At 41.8% G+C, this 16,280-nt stretch overlaps 1 protein-coding gene across 4 annotated transcripts in view; it reads right to left on the bottom strand.

The window, feature by feature from the left end:
- TSEN2 (tRNA splicing endonuclease subunit 2) overlaps positions 1-14,356 on the bottom strand; it is a 48,968-nt gene extending 34,612 nt beyond the window's left edge. The window contains exons 1-5 of one of the 4 annotated variants that reach the window (XM_078442739.2): positions 14,287-14,349; positions 13,270-13,397; positions 8,844-9,045; positions 7,607-7,688; positions 27-63 (exon numbers count right to left, since the gene is read on the bottom strand). In XM_078442739.2, coding sequence (XP_078298865.1) covers positions 27-63; positions 7,607-7,688; positions 8,844-9,032 — 308 coding nt within the window. In that variant the 5' untranslated portion in view covers positions 9,033-9,045; positions 13,270-13,397; positions 14,287-14,349. Of the gene's footprint in view, positions 1-26; positions 64-4,316; positions 4,462-7,606; positions 7,689-8,843; positions 9,046-13,269; positions 13,398-14,286 lie in introns of those variants that run through there. The other 3 variants (XM_078442740.2, XM_078442741.1, XM_078442742.2) reach the window with 3 other exon arrangements.
- Between the last annotated feature and the right edge of the window lie 1,924 nt (positions 14,357-16,280).

The raw sequence follows: 16,280 nt of genomic DNA, 5'->3' as shown, positions 1-16,280 counted from the left end.
TTCTGGCCAAGGCCATCATGACTTACTTTTCTGACGTGATTATAGGCATGTCTGTCTTCATATCTGTAACAACAAAGACGTTCTGTTAGTTCAGACAAATTTTTTTCCTTAAGGAAAAAAAAACACTGAAAATGCAACAAAGACAAAGACAATTTTAAGAAGCCCCAAATCGCACATCTAACAGGTTCACTAATCCTGCCCAACCAGCAATGGCAAACACGTGCCTCATTAGCCATCCCTCTGTGAACCCAACCCCTGGAAGGGGATGCTGACAGATCACGGTGCTCTTGCTGTGCTCAGATGTGACCCTGAAATCCTGCTCAACTCAACCTTGCAGCTCAGCAGCAGTGGCATGTGCTTAGGATTAGAGGCTTGATAATCTGCCTCCTCTATGCCACCTCTCAATGTACATGCCCTCTACTTTTGGATGAGAACATCAAGGCCCTAAAGCTGCGCACTTTATCGCTATTGTCCAGTGCTCCACAAAGCATCTTTTATTTTATTTTTTTATTTTTATTTTTTTATTTAATTAAAAAATTTTTTTTGTAATACAGCTTAAAGTTGGTGCCGTCAGTGCAATCAACCTTCCCTATACTTTAAAGAAAGGAAGAGTGGCAAAATAACCTTCACATTGCTTTCAGCAGTTTTTTTTAAATTTTTTAAATGTTTATTTTTCAGAGAGAGAGAGAGACAGAGTGTGAGCAGGGGCAGAGGTGGGGCAGAGAGAAGGGAGACACAGAATCTGAAGCAGGCTCCAGGCTCTGAGCTATCAGCACAGAGCCCAACACGGGGCTTAAACTCATGAACTGTGAGATCATGACCTGAGCCCAAGTCGGACACTTAATCAACTGAGCCACACAGGCACCCCTTAGCAGTTATTTCATAGGTGGTAGCATATTGTGTAAAAAACTAAATGATTAATTATGTTGATATGATTGAGAGCCAGGATTTTTTACATGAAACAACTTACACCAGGAAGCAAGGAAGCTTATCAAAAACTGCTACGCTTATTTCAAAAGAGACTCTGCTGGCCAAACATGGAAACATTCGAGCATCAATAAGAATAATACTACAATTTGTTTTAAAATCCAGTCATTGGTAATAGTATCCCCCAAAATGCTTGAATCTTTTAATTTATACTGGTACATACTAATACATGCCAGAAGAAATTCACTGTTTACCTGTGGAGGATTCATCATTTTGGAAATTAGTAAACATGATCTGGCTCTCAGGGTAACCAAGTAGTGAGGGGTTTCTCTTTATAGAACATTCTCACCACTAAACAAAGAAGGAATAATAGGATTCGAATATCACCATTTTGCATCCTCTATTAAAGCATGATCACCAACAGTGCTGATGACATACAAGGAGACAAGAAGACATTTTTTGTCTTGTAAGGAAACACACAGGACCACCCATGAGATAGGCTGCCCCCAAACTTGAGCCTGAATCCAATCAAGCCTCTAACTCCACCAATTCATAGGAAACAGTGTCAAAGAGTATATTTATTAAGCCAGTGTTGCTCAGAGTACTCAAGTGTCACAAGGTAAGTCCTTTGCACCAGAATGGATGTAGATGACATGGTATTTAGTTATTTACCTACGGCTTCCTGCTCTATGAAAATCTGACTGTGGAAACAAGGTGAGCTGAACTAAGCAATGTGCTGAGTGAGTCGGTTGCTTAAAGGTTGGTGCAAGCCCTTCTTGGACCGTCCACAAGCAGATGAAGGACCGCACTGGGCCTGTGACCTCCTTTGTTGAGCACCATGTTAACAGCACAATAAGGATGTAATCATCTGAGATCAGACCAGGGGTAAGTTGTGTAGGACAGAAGATCCATTGCTTCAACAAATGAACCGCCAGGAAAAAAATCATGGCAGGGAAACATATGTTAAAATCAACTTCAGGTATCTCAGTCAGTTGCAGTGTATGGGCCCTAGATGGATTTTGAGTCAGTCTCCAAAAAAGAAAAAAATTGAGATGATGCATAGATTTTGGATGAGGCTAAGGAATTAATATTAATTTTTAAAAGTGATAATGGTATTACAATTATGTTTTGGGTTCTTTTAATATTATAATTTTTTTTTTTAAGTAAGCTTTATGCCCAACATGGGGCTTGAACTCATGACCCCAAGACGAAAACTTGCATGCTCCACCTACTGAGCCAGCCAGGCGTCCCTTTTTTTAAAATACTTTTTTTAAAAAAATTTTTTAATGTTTTTATTTATTTTTGAGACAGAGACAGAGACAGAGCATGAGCAGGGGAGGAGCAGAGAGAGAGGGAGACACAGAATCTGAAGCAGGCTCCAGGCTCTGAGCTGTCAGCACAGAGCCCAACTTGGGGCTTGAACTCACGGACTGTGAGATCATGACCTGAGCCAAAGTCGGATGCTTAACTGACTGAGCCACCCAGGTGCCCCACTTTGTTTTTTTTTTTTTAAGCCGTTAGATTTTTCAAAAAGAATCATTATAGAAATACATAATGAACCACTTAGAGATGCTGTGATAGGATGTGAGGGATCTTTTTCAAAATAACCTGGGGACTGGAAGAGTGAGCAGAACAGATGAAGCGAGACTGGCCATGAGTTAATTATTAAAGCTGATGGGTGAGAACATGGGAATTTATTCTACTATTCTCTTTACTTTTGTATGTCTCAGAATTTTTTTTTCATAATTAGTGTTTCGAAAAGAGAGAAAGGAAAAGTGGAAAAAACAGCATGATGACCTTGCCTATACCCGCCATCCAGCTTCAGCAGTTACTAACATTTGGCCAGAAACCTAGAAAGTTTTCAAATAGTGTAATGATCTTAATAATTGAGAACCTGTTCCTGATCTATGTAGGAACTAAGTTTCAGACAGTAATAGAAATTTGAAGGAAATGAATTTATGCCAGGGAAGCAAAAATTAAGTTTGTGGGCCACCCTGAAGGAGTAAATCTCAAATATTCATTTTAGGAGATTCTTCAGATTCTGGCTTTAGCCTCATCTTCTACCCTCTCTGTCCACTCTCTTCTACTTGTTGGCCCTGTTGCCACCTTGGGCTGCCTGCCATTCCATGGACCTGCCATGCATTTGCTCCCTCTCAGCCTCTGCATGGCTTCCCCTGCCTGTTTCCCCCAGTCTGTTTGGTGAACTCTTACTCATTCTTCAGAGCCCAGCTCCTCCTCCTTGGTGTTTCTTCCTAATCTTCTCAGGCAAAGTTAATCAGTCCTTTTATAATCCTTCACTTGGTCATATGTCAGCTAGGGTTAGAATCCATCATTTCTGGTCTGTGCCCTCAATTAGACTGTATCTCAAGGAGAGGGGATTTGCTTTTTTACCTGTTTATCTCTAGCGCTTGGCACATGGAAGGCTGTCAGTAAAACTTGCTAAATAGTTACATGTTAAATTACCAGAAGAGGGAGGTCATGACACAGCAAACTGAAATTCCTAAGGAGGTAGGAGTCTGTGAACTCACTTTCCTAGGCTTTTAACAGCCGATTGATTATCCTCTATTCCAAGCCTCTAATGCGCTGGGGTGAAGGCTTGAGTTTGGGTAAGGATAAATGACTTGCCCAAAGTCAGGGTGAAGGAAGATGAGGACTAAAACCCACACCATCAGGTGACCAGTATGTAACATTGTAGGCGGAAAGGTTCAGCCAGCCAGATTCCCAGAGCTAGAACTAGAGCCCAGAACTCACAGGTCCACACCCAGAACCAACACTGCCATGAAAGTTACTTCACCAACCCTTTCTGTAGGTATGCATGGGGCACTTTCAGTGAAGATGCTTTGTGGAGCACCAAAAACCATAAAATACCTAGGAATAAATCTAACCAAAGAGGTGACAAATCTATATGCTGAAAACTATAGAAAGCTTACAAAAATTGAAGAAGGCACAAAAAAATATAAGAACAGTCCATACTCCTGGGTAAGAAAAACAAATATTGTTAAAATGTCGATACTACCCAAAGCAATCTACATATTCAATGCAATCCCTATCAAAGTAACACCAGTATTCTTCACAGAGCTAGAACAAATAATCCTAAAATTTGTATGGAACCAGAAAAGACCCCGAATAGCCAAAGCAATCTTGAAAAAGAAAACCAAAGCCAGAGGCATCACAATCCCAGACTTCAAGCTATACTACAAAGCTGTAATCATCAAGACAGTAAGGTACTGGCACAAGAACACTCAGATCAATGGAACAGAATAGAGAACCCAGAAATGGACCCACAAAGTATGGCCAACTAATCTTTGACAAAGCAGGAAAGAAATAAAAACAGTCTCTTCAGCAAGTGGTGCTGGGAAAATTGGACAGTGACATGCAGAAGAATGAACCTGGACCACTTTCTTACACCATACACAAAAATAGACTCAAAATGGATGAAAGACCTCAATGTAAGACAGGAAGCCATCAAAATCCTCGAGAAGAAAGGAGGCAAAAACCTCTTTCATCTTGGCCACAGCAACTTCTTACTCAACACGTCTCCAGAGGCAAGGGAAACAAAAGCAAAAATGAACTACGGGGACCCCATCAAAATAAAAAGCTTCTGCACAGCAAAGGAAACAATCAGCAAAACTAAAAGGCAACCGATAGAATGGGAGAAGATATTTGCAAATGACATGTCAGATAAAGGGTTAGTCCAAAATCTATAAAGGACTTATCAAACCCAACACCCAAAAAACAAATGATCCAGTGAAAACTGGGCAAGAGACATGAATAGACACTTCTCCAAAGAAGACATCCAAATGGCCAACTGACACATGAAAAATGCTCAAATACAGACCAAAGCCACAATGAGATACCACCTCACACCTGTCAGAATGGCTAACATTAACAACTCAGGCAACAACAGATGTTGATGAGGATGCGGAGAAGGAGGATCTCTCTTGCACTACTGGTGGGAATGCAAACTGGGGCAGCCACTCTGGAAAACAGTATGGAGTTCCTCAAGAAACTAAAAATAGAGCTACCCTATGGCCCAGCAATTGCACTACTAGGCATTTATCCAAGGGATACAGGGATGCTGTTTGGAAGGGGCATATGCCCCCCCATGTTTATAGCAGCACTATCAACAATAGCCAAAGTATGGAAAGAGCCCAAATGTCCATCGATGGATGAATGGATAAAGAAGATGTGGTATATATATACACAATGGAGTATTACTCAGCAATCAGAAAGAATGAAATCTTGCTATTTGCAATTACGTGGTGGAACTAGAGGGTACTATGCTAAGCGAAATTAGTCAGAGAAAGACAAATATCATATGACTTCACTCATATGAGGACTTTAAGACACAGAACAGATGAATACAAGGGAAGGGAAGCAAAAATAATATAAAAACAGGGAGGGGGACAAAACAAGAGACTCTTAAATATGGAGAACAAACAGAGGGTTACGGGAGGGGTTGTGGGAGGGGTGATGGGCTAAATGGGTAAGCGGCATTAAGGAATCTACTCCTGAAATCATTGTTGCACTATATGCTAACTAATTTGCATGTAAAAAAATTAAAAAAGAAAAAGAATCTGTGGTATATCCTTCCTTAAATTTAAAAAATATATTTATATCCACCCACCTCCAGAAAAACCATAACATACTATGCAGACTCCCTTTTACTCTGCTGTCTTCACTTAGGAATACATCTCTGTATTCTCAGCTCAGCTCCACAGCACTTTATTATACGAATGTAGTACAGTTTAATGACTGGTCCCCTCCTAATGGGTATCTGGATTGTTTCCAGTCTTTTAATGTAAGAAAAAGCACGGCAGTGAATAGCCTTGTGCTATTTCTTTTCACATATTTGCCAGTGTATCTTTTAAATAAATTCCTAGAAATGGAATTGCTGGGTTAAAAGTAAATGCATATACTGGGACAACTGGATATCCACGGGCACAACATTGAAGCTGGAACTCTACCTTACATCAGACACAAAAATTAACTCAAAATGGATCAGAGACCTACATTTAAGAGCTGAAATTATAAAACTCTTAGAAGAAAATACGGGGGGAAATCTGCACAAGCTTGGATTTGGCAATGGTTTCCTAAATATGCTACCAAAACCAGAGGCAATGAAAGAAAGAAAAAAAAAAAAAAGATAAACTGGACTTCATGAATATTAAAAACTTTTACCACTTCACACTGAGATGGCTATCATAAGCAAAATAAAACACCAAAAAATCAAAAGCCAAAAAACAGGAAGTAGAGACATTAGAAATTTTGTGCATTGCTGGTGGGAATGTGACATGGGGTAGGTGTTAAGGAAAACAGTTTGACATTACCTAAAAAAATTAAAATACAATTATCATATGACCCAGCAAGTTCACTCCTAGGTATGTACCTAGGAGAAATGAAAATATATGTCCACACAAACACTTGTATATGAATGTTCACAGTGGCACTACTCACAACAGCCCTAAAGTGGGAACAACCCAAATGTCCATCTCTGGATGTATGGATAAACAAAACATGATATATCCATAAAATGGAATATTATTCAGGATGAAGTTCTGATGCATACTACACAGGGATGAATCTTGAAAACATCTTAAGTAAAAGACACAAAAGGCTTCAAAATGTATGATTCCACTTACATAAATATCTAGAACGGGCAACCTCACAGACACAGAAAACATATTAAGGTTACCAGTGGTTAGGGGGAGAGGAGGACTAGGGGAAAAAGCAAATGTATATAGAGGCGCCTGGGTGACTGAGTTAGTCCAGCATCTGACTTTTGATCTCGGCTCAGGTCATGACCTTGCGGTTGGTGAGTTCCAGCCGTTCTTGGGCTTTGCGTTGACAGTGCAGAGCCTGCTTGGAATTCTTTCTCCTTCTCTCTCCGGCCCTCCACCACTTGTTCTCTCTCTCTCAAAATAAATAAACTTAAAAAAAAAAAAAGCAAATGTATATATAATTTTGTTAGGCATTGCCAAATTCCCCTTGTAATAGCTGGACCACCTGCATTCCCATCAGCAATGCGTGAGAATATTTCTCAGGGCCTTACCAAGGAGAATATTGTCAAACTTTCAGATTTTTGCCAATCTGACTGCTGAAATGGTACCTTACCACAGTTTTACTTTGTGTTTTTTTCTAATTATGTTCTAATCTGCCAGCATTGGTTATGTAATCACCATGAGACTTCCTTAAACAAATACACTAGGGTAAAAGATTTATATGTTAAAGAAGTCAAGGTAAGCAAGTAAGAACTATACACATTGGTTAATGTTTTAACAAATTCATTAATGTTATGGTTATTGTTGTAAATTCTAATTCTAAAAATAAAAAATATAAAACTCATTTTGCATGCAGGTGATGAGGTACTTAATTACTAGTACTTTCCACATGCACAGTACCCTGTTAGTCAACGTTCAACAACAGAAAAGCGTAAATAACATTTCTGACAATTCCAGAAATTCGATAAAACACATTTTCACCAACCATAAGGACCCTTCCACCTTGATTAGAATTAGTGTAGTTGCTAGTTTTAGCAGTAAAATTGCCACTGTGCATGTTACCTCTTCTCTAGAGAATCTTCCTATATAATTTTCAAGAATTTCCTGTGTAATCTGAAGCATAAGATCAAAAATAAAAGAAAATAACTAGTCAAAAGAATTGAAAGATTTAAGTTTACCTTTCCACTTAGCAACGAGCTTAGGATCTGAAATTGTGAAGTTTGGACGGCTTCTAGACAGGATACCTTTTCCAAAATAACCCTTCCGGGAAAAGAGAAAACAAGTTAGTACACGTTTAATTACTAATTTTTTAGCAGAAGGAAAACAACTATTTGTTTTTTTTTTTAATATATGAAATTTACTGTCAAATTGGTTTCCATACAACACCCAGTGCTCATCCCAAAAGATGCCCTCTTCAATACCCATCACCCACCCTCCCCTCCCTCCCACCCCCCATCAGCCCTCAGTTTGTTCTCAGTTTTTAAGAGTCTCTTATGCTTTGGCTCTCTCCCACTCTAACCTCTCTCTCTCTTTTTTTTTTTTTTTTTCCTTCCCCTCCCCCATGAGTTCCTGTTAAGTTTCTCAGGATCCACATAAGAGTGAAAACATATGGTATCTGTCTTTCTCTGTATGGCTTATTTCACTTAGCATCACACTCTCCAGTTCCATCCACGTTGCTACAAAGGGCCATATTTCATTCTTTCTCATTGCCACGTAGTACTCCATTGTGTATACAAACCACAATTTCTTTATCCATTCAACAATAGCCAAATTATGGAAAACAACTATTTGAGTTAACAAGAGATTCATTCTACTTTTCATAGCTTTATATCTTCCCTCTAGTTACTTAAAAAAAAAAATGCCCCCATTAATGAATTGGCTATGGAGGGGAAAAAAAGCAAGCAAGCTACCAATCTCAACCCACACCTATCATTTATGGAAAACAGCAAAAACTAGAACTTGCCTTCATCTAAGAAGAGGTCCTCAACCAGAAAAGAGAACAGATAAGGAGCCAAGGACATGCTGAAGCCTCATCTGTCCATGACACAGAACAATATGCCACTTAGGTTGCCTCCGGGGATGGAATGGGAGCGAGTGGGGATTCTTACTTTTTACTCATTACATTTCTGTAAACTGCTGGACATTTTTATGAACACTCAAGCCTTTTATAACGGAAAGACAAGAAAGGTCAATGCGTTGAAATATGGGTTCATGGGTCGGGGAGTTATCCTCATTAACATATGGCCTTGGGGCACCTGATTCAAATTGTGCTGTTCCCATACTACACTGCACCAAATGGCAAGGAAAGAATATGGCTCAATTATAGTTTGCTTTGGGAACGGATGGGGAGAAGCAACAGGGACAGCTGGCTCAGGGCTGTGAGGAAGGAGCCACACCAAAGCAGCTGGCACTTACTTTCCCATACAGCTGCTCGATATCTTCTGCATTTCTCACAATTACATTGTTGTTTATCATTTCAGCAGTGAATATTTTGAAGTCTTTCTTAGGCCCACCATTCTGACCAAAAGGGATTGGCAAAGGAGATTCATAACTCTCATACACTCTTCTTTTCCGCTTTGGGGCGTGGAAAACTGCTTCCGCCATTTCTCAAGGGTAGCTGGTTTTAAAGAGTATAACAGGGAGAAAGAAACAGCCAATCAATAACTATATTGATCAAAAATGGGAGTGCATCTCTAGGCTCAGAAAATGTTGTAGTCTGTCAGAAAAATAAATATATACAACGCAGGGAACTAAAAGAAAGGGTAATGAGAACAAATCCCAATCACGTAGAGTATCTCAATTCCCACAACCATGCCCAAGAAACCAGTGGCAATATTTCTAATTATAGTGGACAAGACTGAGGCCTAGTGACATTCCCAAAGTTACAATGCCATGCAAAAGTCTGATAGCAAGCATGATAGGATTCCCGCCTTTTAGGATTACTCCCATTCTTTCACTCAGGCAACAGACAATTTACTGAGTACCTACCAGCGGCTCCCAATACTCAGAGGTGCTAGGGGTATAAAGATAAAACCAAAAGAGACACTGTCCTCAAAGGATTAAATCTAAGTCAGCATTTTGTTTTTCAAAAAAGGACCTTAAAATCCATTCTAAACATTAGGTCAATCATCTCCCAATTTTTAAGGTAAATTAATAAATAATAACAATGACAGAAACAGTTATCATTTAAGGGTCTATCATGCACCAAGAGCAGGAACCCTAAAGCCAGAGTTGCAGCTGTGTGATTTGGGGCAAAAGTTACTTAATCTCTCCATGCTTTGGCTTCCTTGCTTGCAAAATAAGGCTAAAAACAGACTCTATCTTGGAGTTAAGACCCATAAAGGTCCTAGAAGAGTACCTGATACATAATGAGCACTGTGGGTATATTTGCTTTAATTATTATTATGGGGTGAGTACTACCAACTCCGTTCTACAGATGAGGAAAACAGGTTCAGGTTACAAAGATTTTGTAAAAGGCCCCTTCAGATGATCCCAGGTCTGTGGAATTCTAAAGCCTATGCTCTTCTCTCTGGGTTCTGCTGCGAGCACAGGCTGCATCTGTCTCCCTTTGTCTGAAGGCTCACTATTTCTCAAGGTTAGGAGCTAAAGGGTTCCGGAGAATGATGGAATTGCTTGCTGTGCACTGAATACTCTGAGGAAGTAAAGGAAGCCAAAGTGAGTACCTCTCCCTTCCAGGCCTTATACTCAATTTGAAGAGACAAAACACACACAAAAGCAAATCGAAGGTAACACAACAAGCTGCAATTCAATAATGGCTAAAGGAAGGAAATGGAGTTGAGTGCCTTGGGTGATAAAGCAACAGAGCCACAGCAGATACATTTGACTTAGGAAAACTCAACCCCATGTAAGGAGGGAAAATGTAAACAGTGCAAGAGTTTGGGCAATCCACTCTCCCAACAGACGCCCTGGAACATGAGGGGAGACTTGAATCTGCTGCTCCCTCCATCCCGGGCCTGGGCTCGACTTAAGCTGAGAGCATATCTGGTGCTTAAAGATACACTGGAGCCAGATCACACGTTTCATCTACATGGATCCAAAGAACGAAGTAAAACTTCGTTAAGTGCCTCCTGCAGTTAACACCAGCATCCCCCTGGGCAATACATGCGATCAAGCCTGAAACAGCCAATGATGGTGGCCAAATCTGAGGAAGGTAAGTGGTTTTATGGGTTTATGACCATTAAAAAGAAATTGCATGCCTTGTCCAATGTGTGATACCTTTATACATCCATCCTCTCAAAGAAACTGAGGAATTAGATCGGGACAAAGGAAAACACAGACCAAGGAAGAGTTATAGAGATTGATAAATTACAAAGATAACTATGAAAAATAAGAATCAGCAAGTTGGAACCTTTATAGAATTGACCAAATATTCTAAGCAGCAAAATGCTAGAATAATTTAATTTTTAAATAGATCCCTCAATGGAATTACATACTGAACATGATACATATATACATTTTATCTATACACACACACATTATTGTAAAAGGCAAAAGATTTATACTATCTGAAGAGAAACCAGAGCATACGCACACATTATTGTAAAGCATTCATAACAAAACAATGTGTATCGCATGTTGATGCACAATTAAGAGATTTTCTTCCAAGAGCATTTTATCTAAATTTTCACTTGCTGACTTATCCCTCAATCCAAGCCAACTATAGTATTGAGTATTCAACAGAAGCAGCAGCAATTTATTCTAAAACTTAATGCTTTTTTGAGGCAGGATGTTGGAATCTAGTGAGAAACTTTCAAGAGATATCCAGGAACAATTTGGACTTTTATCAGATTTTTCACTTTTATAACTTCTAGGTAGTATTTAACTTGTATAGGCTACATTTGGAATTTTTGAAAAAGAGGAAATGTTAAATGGCTAACTGCAAGAACTTCCAATTAAATTCCCTTGAACAAGTGAAAATGAAGTTATATTTGAATTTGCCTGGGTTGGAATCTTCCCTCCGATTGCTGCTATACTCTTAAAAAGCAAGAATGAGCTAGGACACTTGGTGGCAAAAACCCTGTACTCCAACCCAAGTGTGTGTAACAGAAAGCTTCCTGCCACAAAACATGCCGTTTTTCACAAAACCTCAGTCTGTGATCTGGTGTCACTTCCGCCCATGTGGCAGCATGCACATCAAGAAGCTGGCTCATAGTAGGCCTCCTATATATGCAAACCTGCCATTATTATCATGTGAACTTGCATAACCCACTTAAGCTCTCTGAGCCCTGTTTCTTCAACTTCAAATTGAACAGGACTGGAAAACAGTCTGGAAATCACTCAAATGTTAAACACAGAATAACCATATGATCGGGGCACCTGGATGGTTCAGTTGGTTAAGCATCTGACTCTTGACTTTGGCTCAGGTCATGATCTCATGGTTTGTAAGATCAAGCCCTGAATCGGCCTTTGCACTGACAGAGTGGAGCCTGCTTAGGATTCTGTGTCTTCCTCTCTGTCTGCACTTGCTCTCAAAATAAACAAAGAAACAAAAAACCCCACAAAGAATAACCATGTGATCCAGCAATTCCACTCCTTGCACAGATATAAGGAAACTGAAAACATTTTCATGCAAAAATCTGTACCCAAATGTTTACAGCAGTGTGATTCATAATAGCCAAAAAGTGGAAACAACCCAAATGTCCATCTACAGATGAATGGATCAACAAAATGGGGTGTGTCCATATGTAATGGATTACCAGCAATAAAGGAATGAGGTGCTAATACATGCTACAGTGTATATGAAGCTTGAAAGCATTATGCTAAGTGAAAGCAGTCACAAAAGACCACATATTGTATAAGACCACTAATATGAAATGTCCATAATAGCAAATCCAGAGACCCCAAATGGACTAGTGGTTGCCTGGTGCTGAGGGAAGGGAGAAATGGGGTTATAGGTACAGGTTTATTTTGAGGGTGCTGAAAAGGTTTTAAAACTAAATTGCAGTGATGGTGATGGCTTCCCAACTCTGTCAATGTACTAAAATCACTGAACTGTACATTTTACAAGGGTGAGTTTTATGATGTGAATGATCTCTCAATAAAATTAAATAGGAGAAACCAAATGATCTTTAGTTGCATAGTTTTGTGAAAGAGTTGTCTTGTGCTGAATTTGAAAGACAAAGCAGGGGAGAAAGGAATTCACTATTCTCCATATCTGCAAAAGGCATTTAAGAAATGTTTCTGTAGTGCCATTATAGAAGCACAACATAATATAAGATGTGGCGTGTGAATAAAACTAGAAGAGGTGATCATCATCAGTAGGTACAAGACACCAGGCAGTCTATGCCATTTTTATACACATGGGTACTACTATTCTTATTTCACAGACAGGGAAATTGAGGCTTAAAGAGGGCCAGTTACCCAAGCCCTATCGTATGGAGACAGCATTGCAAGAAGACTAGCCTAAAGGAGGACCCATGTCTAAAGCACACACAGATACAGAGGAATGACTGGGCCAGTTGTCAAGGGGTTTGTAATGTGAAGGCTGGTTCAGACTTGGGAGTCAATGCAGACTCTTAAGCAGGGAATGATAGCTGAAGAGAGATTAATTAACCTTGTATGCAACAGTGGCTCTCAAGCTTGGTTGCCCTTAGAATCACCTGGGGAAATCTTAAAACTCCTAATGCTCAGAACTTACCTGCAACTCTATCAGAAATTCTGGGGTGGGACCCAGGTGAGTTCAACATGTAGCCAAAGCTGCCAACCACTGGTGATAGGATAGCCTATTCAAACTCAATCCCAACATCTCCTTAACGTAAGTACTATTACTATTCCCGTTGTTCAGAGGAGGACAGGGACTCAGGGGCTGAGTGCTACCCACCTGTAAGGGATTTGTTGCTTTTCCTTTACCAAACCTGGGCATACTTGACTCCAGACACAAGTAGTGTTAAGTATATTTACTATCAAAAGCAGGGCTTGTTCCTTATTCTTCCCTTGAGCAGACACACACTGTTTAGATGTTCAGTAAATGTTTATTCCAAATAAAAAAAAACACAGCAGAACAAAAATGGGGGAGGTAGCTCCATTTAACTTTCCAACCCCCTTGGAACACTCTGCCAAACAAGTCTGGTTAAAACCTCCCACCTAGTAAAGCTCACCTCCCAATTAAAAAATGTTTGAAGCTCCAAAGGTGTACCTCCTGGGCTTAGGGAGGCAAGGATGAAAGGGACAAGGCAAACAATCCAGTCCCTGGGGAGCTTTCAAGTTAGGACCTGAGACTAAGCCACATAAACAAAAGATAACCCTTTGAAAGCAGTTGTGAGGATAAGGTGGGTAATTGCGTGAAAAAGGCCAAAGCGCCTCATACTGGGCCTGTCGTGTGCAAAATGCTAGTCAGATGGAGGTTGCAACTGCAGTAAATGATGGCACACAAGCCAGAAAGTGTTCAGGGCCCACCAAATTCATAACTCCCTGTTTTAACTTATCCCTTTGCGGATTTCCTTGAGTGCCCCCAGCGCCCCAAGAACCGCATTAGCTGCTGAGGCTCCCCTCGGGCAGAGACGGTGTCCGATGTACCTCGACGTCCCCAGCCCCCAGCACCGAACGTGGCGTCGTGTTCTTCGGAAAGAACGAAGAAGAGAAGCATGAACGGCTACAGGTGCTCGGACAAGGGGAGAGGGGCTAATTCCGGCGGAACCGGGAAGCCTGGCTCCCCATTTCGGCCCATTCTATTCTGGCTGTGGGACCCCGGGGAAAGTCTCTACACTCCCCACTCCAGCTCCTGAGGACTTTCGAAGAAGCCAACGTCTCCTCTCACAGCAGAACCCCCCCACAGGGAGCAGCCGCCGCGACGCTTAGCGTCACGAGCCGTAGCTCGCCATGGGCCCCGGAGCCTTACCTTCCAGAGCCCCACGCGCCCCTCGTTACCTCGGCAACACCAGCCGGAGGGCTGACACCGCCGCCGTCAAGCAGTACGGTCGCAAAACCGTGCGAATGCGCAGCCGCAGAGTCCGCGGGAGCGCCCGCGGGGGGGGGGGGGTCTTTGCCTCGAGCGCCTGCGCACAGCGTGAAGGAGGGTTTTCTGTGCTTGCTGCTGGCTCTTTGGTGCGTGTGAGCGAGTTGTCTGTATTACCCTTCCCAGGATTGTACGGACCGCTTCCTACACAGATGGTGTTTTCGTTTAATCCTCACGACAGTCTCGCAAGATTCATTTTACAAATGAGGTCCGAAGTTATTTGTCCGATGTCACATAGCCAGGAGGTAGTGGAGCCCAAGCTTTAACTCAGGCATGAAGACTTAGAATCTGTCGGGGGCGGGGGGGGGGGGGGGGTGGTGGTGGTGAGGGGGTAGGGATAGGCACTTGAGGCGACAAGACTTTACTGTTTGACCTGGCCCTGACGCTGACCTCCGCTTTCTCAGTGTGTATGTATAAGCTGCAGCATGCCCGGAACTTGTAAGGAAGCGGCCTCTCACAGACACCTGACTCAAAGTCTCTGTGTGCACTGGTTGCCCTGTGCAGTGTGAAGGATAACAGCCAGGAGTCAGACCTGCCTTTGAATGCGCACCTCCTCCCTGGTCTTGAGTGACTTTACTTTTCTAAGACTCAGGTACCTCTATTGAAAAGTGGGCCGTCAGAATTATGCTGGATGAGCAAAGCAAAATGTGTTGGGAGGTGTAAAAATTTCTCCTGACCTGGTTATTTTAAAGGACTTCTAGTAAGGAGTCCAATATATGCCTTCCCAAATAGAATCCCAGGGTCCCCAGCACACATACCACACATGCTGGGCAGGTGGGGAAGGTGGGTGACAGGGAAGGGTGGCAAATAATGACAGAGATTCATGGGGCTAGGGTGTGATGGGCTTTGAAATCTGGGACTTTTCCCCAACTTTCTCTTGTCTCCAGGCCTTCACCCCCCCCCCCTCCCCACACACACACAACTTGCCTTGGCCTAGAACATCCTTCTCCCCTCTGTTTGCAGCAGTAATTCCTTAGTAATTAGGCCTCACCTCAAATATCTCTTCCTCCAGGAGACTTCCTTTTGACTCCCCGAGCTGAACTGGATGACTTTCTTCTATGTTCCTGCAATATTCTGATGGACACGGTGTTGTCCCTGTTTCCTGGTCCTCCTTAAGCAGAGGCTTTCAGGGGATGGTCTACCTGCACAGGCCTTAATTGCTCTGCTAAGAGTTCAGACTTAAGATAAATCAAAATCAGAATAGCTTCCTGGTTAGAGTGTTGCAAAAAGGGAGAACTTCAGCAAGGTTCATCAAACAGTGGTATCACAGGATGAATTGGCAGGGAAGAGACAGCTGGCAGAAAGCTCTAATATTGTACTACCAGAACTTGCCAGTTTAGGAAATATTGGTTTTAGAATGAGATAGGCTTTTTTTAAAGTTTATTTATTTATTTTTCGAGAGAGAGTGGAAGTGTGGGAGGGGCAGAGGGAGAGGGAGAGAGAGAATCCCAAGGAGGCTGCACGCTGTCAGCACAGAGCCCGATAAAGGTCTCACACTCATGAACCATGAGATCATGACCTGAGCCAAAATCAAGAGTCGGACACTTAACGTCCTGAGCCACCCAGGTGCCCCTAGAATGAGAGAGGAAAGGGAACCTGGAGGTTGTCCAGTTCAATTTCCTTATTTAACTGATAAGAAAAAAGGTTCAGAGGCACTGCGAGTTGCCAAAGGTGGCAGAGCATGTCTTAGGTGGCACCGACACTGCAGCCACATCTCCTGAACCTCTCAGCACAGAACTCTGCATTCAAGGGTTTGGGATTTGCCCATAATGAGATCTCAGGTGGCGTCATGGAGAGCCCTGTCCCCACAGAGGTCCAGAGTGAAAGCTACTGAATAAGATATTCTTCCCCTGAGATTTTCACTAAAGTGTGTTTTT

This window comes from Panthera onca, chromosome A2 (genome assembly GCF_046562875.1).
Source record: "Panthera onca isolate mPanOnc1 chromosome A2, mPanOnc1 haplotype 2, whole genome shotgun sequence".
Taxonomy (NCBI): Eukaryota; Metazoa; Chordata; class Mammalia; order Carnivora; family Felidae; genus Panthera; species Panthera onca.
The sequence above is the reverse complement of the archived record's forward strand: the minus strand, read 5'-3'. Positions and strand labels throughout refer to the sequence as shown.